The 8405-nt window shown below is 30.2% G+C and overlaps 1 protein-coding gene across 2 annotated transcripts; it reads left to right on the forward strand.

The window, feature by feature from the left end:
* Window positions 1-1401: 1401 nt before the first annotated feature.
* On the forward strand, window positions 1402-5501 carry LOC106460250 (putative uncharacterized protein DDB_G0271982). 2 transcript variants are annotated; one of them, XM_013919936.2, is made up of 2 exons: window positions 1402-1736; window positions 3397-5501. In XM_013919936.2, the coding sequence occupies exon 2, from the start codon at window positions 3398-3400 to the stop codon at window positions 3887-3889; it is 492 nt and encodes a 163-aa protein (XP_013775390.1). In that variant the 5' UTR covers window positions 1402-1736; window position 3397; the 3' UTR covers window positions 3890-5501. The 2 variants fall into 2 exon arrangements, with proteins under 2 accessions (XP_013775390.1, XP_013775391.1); XM_013919937.2 differs by lacking the exon at window positions 1402-1736 and adding an exon at window positions 2754-3027.
* The last annotated feature ends 2904 nt before the right edge of the window (window positions 5502-8405 follow it).

Consider the following 8405-nt stretch of genomic DNA (forward strand, 5'->3'; position numbering starts at 1 on the left):
AAGGACTTGTATCTTGTAAGAATTAACAAGCAAACATACAGAGACGTAACAATAATATATAAGTTGAAGGGCTATTGCAACAGCAGTTCCCAAGCTGTGGGTTGTGATCCCAAGCCATGTGGAGTTTCAGTATCAACTTATGGGAAAAGGGTTTTAATCAAACCTAGTTTTATCCTTGATTAAAAGCTTTAAAAATAACCCCCTCAATGTTTGGTTTGTTAAATTTCTTTGGATGTTGTCTAGAGTCACATAATTTTTCCTGTCTCAAAATGGGGTCACATATGAAAAAGTTTAGGAAACACTACTAACATTCTAAGCTCAATGAATCATAGTATGAATTTGTTACAAATATAGTGTTTGAATTATGAATTTATTTTGAAATGTCTTTCATACGAGGATTATGATACGATGTTTGTGTATTTCCAAACAAAATTGCTGTACTCAGTTTTTATCTGAAGACTGTACATAGTCTTGTATATTTAATTAAAAATACTTTATTATAGCTTAACATATAAATATTAAAATAGTTAAAAATGTTAGTTAGTTAAAACAGCATTTCACACTATCATTTAGTACATAATAAAGTCAAAAATTGTTTGTGATTTGTGTTTATGCTAACTTGTTTTTAAATATTAGCCTTTTGAAAAAAAACAATTGATCACACATTGCTTTCTTTAGTACACAAAGTTTTTGTAATATTCAAGGTAGACATGAAACTCGTTGGATAAAAATGTCTTTCAAAAACTAATTTATAGAAAAAAAGAAGAAAAAATCAAGTTTTGTCATGGTTATTACTGTAACTTTTCTACAGAGAGTGGTATTTCAAAAAACTGAGCATGGCTAGTGACTGTTGTGAGGAATCTAAGAAACTACATTCTAAAAAAATGAACATAGTGACAGCTCTGTAATTATTCATCTTCCCATTTTTTGAGTGTTACATTGCTGGAAGAAGCAAGTTAAATTATACTGATTGTATTTTAATGTGTTCTCAAGATCTTTTGTTGCACTGACCTCATTCTCTTTTGAATGTAAAAGCACTATTAAATATTTACCTACACTTTATGCCTTTGTTTTTAAATTGATTTATGATCTACTCATGAGTAGAGTACTTCATTGTTGTGTAATGCAAAAAATTGTTTTCTCTAGTAGAACTTGCAATTTGGTTTGGATAATACCCACCACTGAGTTCTTCTAGGTAAGTTAGGAAATGGGTCTGAGCCCCAGTACTTCTGTACATATAACCTTATGTAATACATTTTAAACTGTATAAAAATATAATGTAAATAAAATTGTGTATGATTTCATTCTTATGATTAACAAATTATCAAAATTTGAGTTTAATGTTTAACATTTGTATTAAAATATTTGTTGTTTCTTGAATTTTCTTTCTTCTAGATAGAGAACACATCTATATAATTAAGTAGCTGAAGTTTGAAGTTCAAGACTAGTCTGCTATATAAGAACAGCTGCCACTGTGCCAAACTGTTAATCCAATGAAAAAATTTCAAGTTTCTAGGCAACAAGAAAAGTGTGGACTTATAAAATTCGTACCTATGAAACTGGTCATGAAGAACTTCCTGTAAACCAATATCTCTGGTTGTTCCTGCATAGAAGACTAAAGGACAAATATGAACATTTCAGTGCCTTCTGAGTATCTTTTACTAAAATCCATGAAAACACGGGATGACAGCTACAAGTTATTTAGTATGGATGACATATGCTTCTGATTATGTCTAGTAAGTTGTCAGTTCTGCTCTGTTGAGTGGTTACTGTTCTTTCTATGAATATTTGGTACATTTCCATAGTCGAATAGTTCTTCAAAACTCTTGCTCACTGGATTATGATATCAGCCAAACAATTGCTTGGCCAGTGTGTAGAATTAAAACAAAGATAAAAAAAAGACTTTGAGCTATTTATTTTCTACTAACAAAAATTTATTATGATTAGTGAAATCAAATACCTGAATTTTTCTATGAAATAAGTAATGACATATTTTATGAGATGGCAGTGTACAATAATTTAATTGTACTGCATAAAAATAGATCCTTTTCAATGATAAAAACTTATTAATTGCATTTACTCTCTGATTGTGTAAAATAAGCAAAAAGAAACTTTTTAAAGTATTCGTTTGCTTGTAATTATGCAAAAAGCTACACAATGAGCTATCTGTGCTCTGCCCACCATGGGTATTGAAACCAGGTTTCTAGTGTTGCAATTCCACAGACATACTGCTGTGCCACTGGAGGGGGGGGGGGGTTCTTTTTTTTTTTTTGAAGTAAGCTGAGGTTGAAGATATGTATGGACCAGTTTCTTCATCTTTTTTCTTTTTTATTTATTGTAATAGTGCATCTGCACTGACACAAAAATTAGACAGTAGAAAAATGCATGCCATTTTTGTATAGTCACACTTTATAGTATGGAAAAAATATCTTGTAATTTAGAACTTAACTCCACAGCTTTTTAAATGCATTTTACATACAGTGCTTAAAACATAGCTATTGTATTTGAAATTGTTATGGCTATACCAAATCTATATTATTTTCGTCACTTAATAATTTTCATACATGTTTTAATCACAGATAACATTACTTTCAATGTAATAATGAACCACTTCTAACAATTCTACATAGAATAAAGATTTAGCGTTGTATGATAAAAATTATGTTAATGCTCAACAATATACGTCGTCGCTCAGCAACAAAACTATCACCTGATTGTTCTTAGGCCAACTATGGCGTTTATGTTGAATGCTCAATGTTCATGTTGATTTGTTGGAAAAGTTTTTTTTTTATTATAAGCCTTTTATAGTTAGTGCTTTTTTTGATAACTTCAGTGATATAACAGCAAAATGGTTTAATTCAGAAGTTTTATGACACTAAGTTGTAACCAAAAGCAAAATAAAATTTACTAAGTAGTGTTTCAGCCCTACGTTAAGTTTATGCATTACGATTAGGCCTAATACTTTAGACTACAAATAGGCCTACTACTACTAACGTTATAGAATCGATGTTTAAAAAGTTTTAAGTGGTGAGTAAATGTTAATTAATAAACATTCGTTCGGTATTTTAACATAAAAATTACCTACTTGGCTTTAAAATATAAAGAAAATTTAACGTTTATTACTACCAAAAGTCTTGTATCCTATGTACAGTCGAAAGAGTTGAAAATTTGTGTCGCAACATCCGCACTATGTTTTCTACTTCTTAACCAAGAACTCAGCAGTAGAATACAATGAAAAGGTCAAGAGTGCTATTTAAGTCTCTTTCAGATTGCACAAGTATTTTTATTTACGATTAACATTTCATTTTACTAAGTAGTTTTTACACTTGAGTAAATTTTTGACGGACAAATGGAAAGAAGAAAATAAATTTATACCTCATTTACTCATTATTTTAGAATGGAGCGTGAAACTGATACACAACGTAGACGACGACTGGCAAGAGAAAGGAAACAACGCTTTCTTGCACGAAAAACACCAGAACAAGCAGCGCAAACACGACAGAGAAAAGCGGAACTAAGAGCTAAGAGACGACGAAACGAAAGTAGAGAAGAGAAAGAAAGACGACGCATAGTTGATAGACAAAGATTTGCTAATAGAGTAGAAAATGAAAGTCAAGAAGAAGCTCAAGAAAGACGACAGAGGAATGCAGAAAGTCAAAGACGATTACGTGAAAGGCAAAATGAAGAAGTACGTGAAGAAAGAAGAAGAGCTGTGAGACTAAGATATGCTGAGAGAATAAAGAACGAAAGTGAAGAACAGGCAGAAATTAGACGACGTTTAGATAGGGAACGACATCGCAATAGAAACAATAATAGAAGTAACATTGAAAAGGAAAAACAAGAAAATACAATTTCCAGTGCTAATGACATTTGTGATGACTGTTCGTAAGTCTCGGGTATAAACCTTCGATCAAGTTAGAGTATTTTTGCCTGATCCAATGTTTGTACATGGACAATTGTATGTGGCTTTTGCGAGAACGAGAAATGAAAATAATTTAAAAATACTTGTGAATGATAGAGAATCAAGGAAGAGTGATGAATGATGATCGAATTTTTACTTAAAATGTGCCGATTAAAGAATTACTTCGAGACTGATGAAATAAGCGAAGAGTGGGGTGCATTTTGAAGGTGCAGACAAATTCGTATTAGTTAAATTGTATAATTTTCGTTAAACATACAACAGTGGAAAGAATTTTATAATTGTATGAACTTACTTGCAGCTAGCGTTTATTTAAACTAAAGGTTAAAACCTTAGTTCTTGTATTTAACAAATTGTTATACTTGTGCCAAGTTTCGGACTGCTTGAAAAACTTTTAAGAGATTCTGTTTCTACACGCAAATGTAAGCTATATTCCTGATTTCGGAAAGCACATTCCTCGGCTGATCACTATAATATGGAAATATCTAAACATCTTTGTTATTTTAATGTAGTGTTTTTGAAAATAACACTCATCTGTCTAAAAACACTTTATTAAATAGAAAACAAGGCTGAGAATATTTAGGTTTGAGAAAATTCTCTCAAAAACGTATCTGATGAAGTCCACTTTTCTAAGTTCTAATAAAACAACCTTTTTAAAATTAATTGAGACAGCCATGACAATGCCCACTTATAATTCAATCAAAGTTAAAAGAACCCCATGTTGAGCTATAAAAAAACAAGTCTAGAAATGGTTTTTGCTATGTAGATAGCTTTGTATATAGCATATCTTTATTCATTTATTTATTCTAATGTTATTATTAGTACTGTAACATTTGTGAAATGTCTGTTCTTAACGAAATGATGGATGTGTTTCTTGTCCAGTTTTGAGTATATATAGTTATTGTACAAGTAATTCTTTTTCTGTAATAACAAAATATATAATAGAATATATTCTTCAATGTAGCTAAGTTTTGCTTCCTATTTCACTTTCATTAGTTTCTGTATATTTAATAAATCTGTGAAACATTACTCATTTACTGTAATTTTCCACAAATACATTATGTATTTCAACATTTTGAAATGTATATAATTTCTGTTTTCCATTTTACAGAAGTATCCCCACATTGAAAAGCTAACTTACTATAACATGATGAGAACACTCTGTCATTACTGATGCATATATTATTCTAAAATGTTTTCAAGTAAAAACCAGTTTTAAAACAATGGTCTAAATTTTTACTAAAATGATGTTTACTCTTAACATAATACAGAAAGTCCAAACTAAGTAAAAGAATTGTACTAAACCTATCTAGAAGTACAGAGGTGTTTTTTTTATCAATATTACTAGCACTAGTATATAAATAGTGTAGCACAACATAAGATTAATTTTCTGAGTTGAAACATGCTTTACATTATTTCAAGTTTTAAACTGAGAAATTAAGTTCATGAACAGACTTTTGATATAAAAATATATTTGACGGTCCACTGCAAATGGACTTCAAGTAATGTGAATATCTGTAACTACTTGGTGAAGAAACAAGTGTATGACTGTTATTATAAGCAAATAAAATTTCTAAATTCATAGTTAGCCACATAGCTCATTTAATTTTGGTTGAGGTGACCATAATTGGAGCACAGTAAGCCACACAAATAATTTAAACTTTGGTTGAGATGATCATAATTGTTTACCTCCATGTTGTATAATGTTACTGTCTATTCAGTAGTTCAAGTTAATGTGTTGGTTTCATCAGTATAAATTATAATATAGACCTTACTGCAATTTCAATGAGTAGGGTTAGTGCTTGACAATATAATGACATAGTATTGGATATACAATGATTTGCAATAAGGCTAGAGTTTGTCCTGATGCAAAATAGTACCCAATGTTACACTGCCAATATTGTGAGGTGTGATTTGACACAGATACCAAAAATGTTTTGGAATTACCAAAAAAATAGGCTTAATGTAAGCTTGATAGGTCTTCTGATAAAAGATAAGCTAGCTATATAGAACAGAACAAAAGAGTAACAAACTGACAAACAATCCTTAATGTCTTAAATCTACACATATATAAACTAAAACCTATAATATTTTGAAATGTAAATTTTTGCACCAAGTTAGCAATGCAAATTAACCTTAAGTGTAAAAACCGATTTAAAAATAAAATTATTTCAAAACTTATAACTTAGAATACAAATAAAACTATCTATACAGACAGACAGACAGGGATGGAGTAAGTCATTACTTGCATAGGACATAAACATGTCAATTCTTTACTCCCAAGATCTACACAAGTTCAAAATACTTCAAAGCATTCAAGTATTGCACAAACAACAATAAAAAAAAAGGAAACTATTAAAAATAAGAGCATAACTCAAAATATGCTAAATACTCATGAATTGCTAGGCCTGTTCTTCTAACTCCAATAGTGACAACTGTCACTTTACATTTCCATTCAAAAAAGAAGTAAATGCTTCCCATCAGATTATCATAATTATAAATTTTTCACAAACTTCAGTTCATCTATGTGGGTCACATCACCAAGAGTTTTAGTGAACTTGATACTTGTATAGATGGACCTTAATTTCCAAAATTTGGCCACATTTATAAGTGATACGCCCATTTCAATGGCCAGTTTTCCTATGGACTACTATATATACCTTGTAACACTGTAGCTATAGGCCAATAGTATTTTGAATTGACTGTAGCCATTCGGAATGACGTGTGGAAAACTGTTGCTATAACACCAGTTGTGAATTGCCTTTATTATGAATGTTTATTTTCTTCTTGTGCAAAGGCTGCAACATGGATTATAACCTGTGATAAAAATATGAGAAATTAAATAGTGCTTTGTTTAATGTAAATTAACTAAATAGTAAAGAGATCAAATACCTTATACTTTGAGAAATATTAAATTTGTTGGTTGAAATATTTTAAATATCTGCCATTTTGTTATGCTGGGTTGATGTTTGAGCTTCACATTGAGGCCTTCTTCATGCCTGTAGCTAGGAGAGAATTACATACTAAATGTCAAACTTTCAGCTTTCACTTCTTCAGTTATTAAGTAATGAATGTCACAGAACTATTGAGCAATTGATAGAAATTGCCCCTGAAGAAGAAAGGTCCATCTTTCAAAAGTGCTCAGATTATAGGGTTTTTATTCATTTCTATCAAGACTTCTTGAACAGACATGTGTTTCTAACATCATGAATGAGCAATAGATAGGATATGTCATTAAGTTCAGGCATAACATACCATTAAACATTAGTTATGTATTCAGGTAAGTTACTTGTGATGCATAAACAAGAATATAAACACCATACACCTCAATATAACAAAACATAAAAGACCAAGCCATATTGTCCAAAATTACTGATGAAAAATCAAATTATGAAACTAGTATATGTTTGATAATTACACAAATAAGTCTTACATTCATTGGACATTATGTCTTTTGATTTGTCAGTTTCTGATGTTATTAGAAATTTGTCCTTTATCAAGAATGCACACATATTTTTACATATATATGTATAAATAAAGAAATTAGACTTGCACATTATTCATCTTAAATATTCTCTTTTATTTCCTTGGGAGCATTTTCAGCAAAGGATTTTTTTCAAGCCATAAACAAGACTGTCCATTAATGACAAATGTCAAGAAAATAAAACCAAAATAATACAGTAAATGAAAGAAATGACAGGGTACTGATTAAGAAAATACATAAAAATCTGACTAAAGAAAAAATATATAAATACTAGATCACCATGACCTGTCGGGTCAACCACTATTCAGAGGTTATGAAGAATTCAAGCTAATTTCAATATTGCACCAAAATGAAGGTTTATTTTGAGATAATTTAATTAAATATTTCAATCTATTCACAGTTCAAGAAAAGATACTTGATTGTTGTCATCTTACGCCTTTTAATGAAGATGGGAACATTGACAGGGAAATAATATAATAGCCAATGCTCGGCGAGAGGTTTCCATTATAAAATTTTGTTGTTGTTCTCGACTTGATTTTTTATTTTATTACCTCGTCTCCATAGTTACTAGTTGCAAATAGTCAATAATATTGTAGGTCCATTTTATTGTTGTTCTTTCTACCCGCCGTTATAACAATTTTCATCTCATCATTTAATTTCTGTTGTGCATATATTGTTATATAGAAGATATTTTAAAGTGATTCATAAGGTGGAAACGAATAAATAGATAGATAAACCGATATGTAGCGCCATCTAGTGTACCTAAATTAAACTAGAAATTTTCTTAAAAGTGACCCGAAAAACGGGGCTAACTCGGTAACCCGTGGCGCGATTTTAATGAAACTTGTTTTATTCTGTTTCTATTGTCATTTCATTATAGATATGGCGCTATTATGCGCCGTTTTTTCCTTTATTTAATTACAGACAAGCAAACAAACAATCTCAAGAGTTTTAGTAGTATATATATATATATATATATATATATATATATATATATATATA

The sequence above is a fragment of the Limulus polyphemus genome, unplaced genomic scaffold, assembly GCF_000517525.1.
Source record: "Limulus polyphemus unplaced genomic scaffold, Limulus_polyphemus-2.1.2 Scaffold735, whole genome shotgun sequence".
In the NCBI taxonomy this organism is placed as follows: domain Eukaryota; kingdom Metazoa; phylum Arthropoda; class Merostomata; order Xiphosura; family Limulidae; genus Limulus; species Limulus polyphemus.

Bases quoted from the DNA above. Each gene is read 5' to 3' on its own strand.
- LOC106460250 (XM_013919936.2), top strand. From the start codon at position 3,398: ATGGAGCGTGAAACTGATACACAACGTAGACGACGACTGGCAAGAGAA.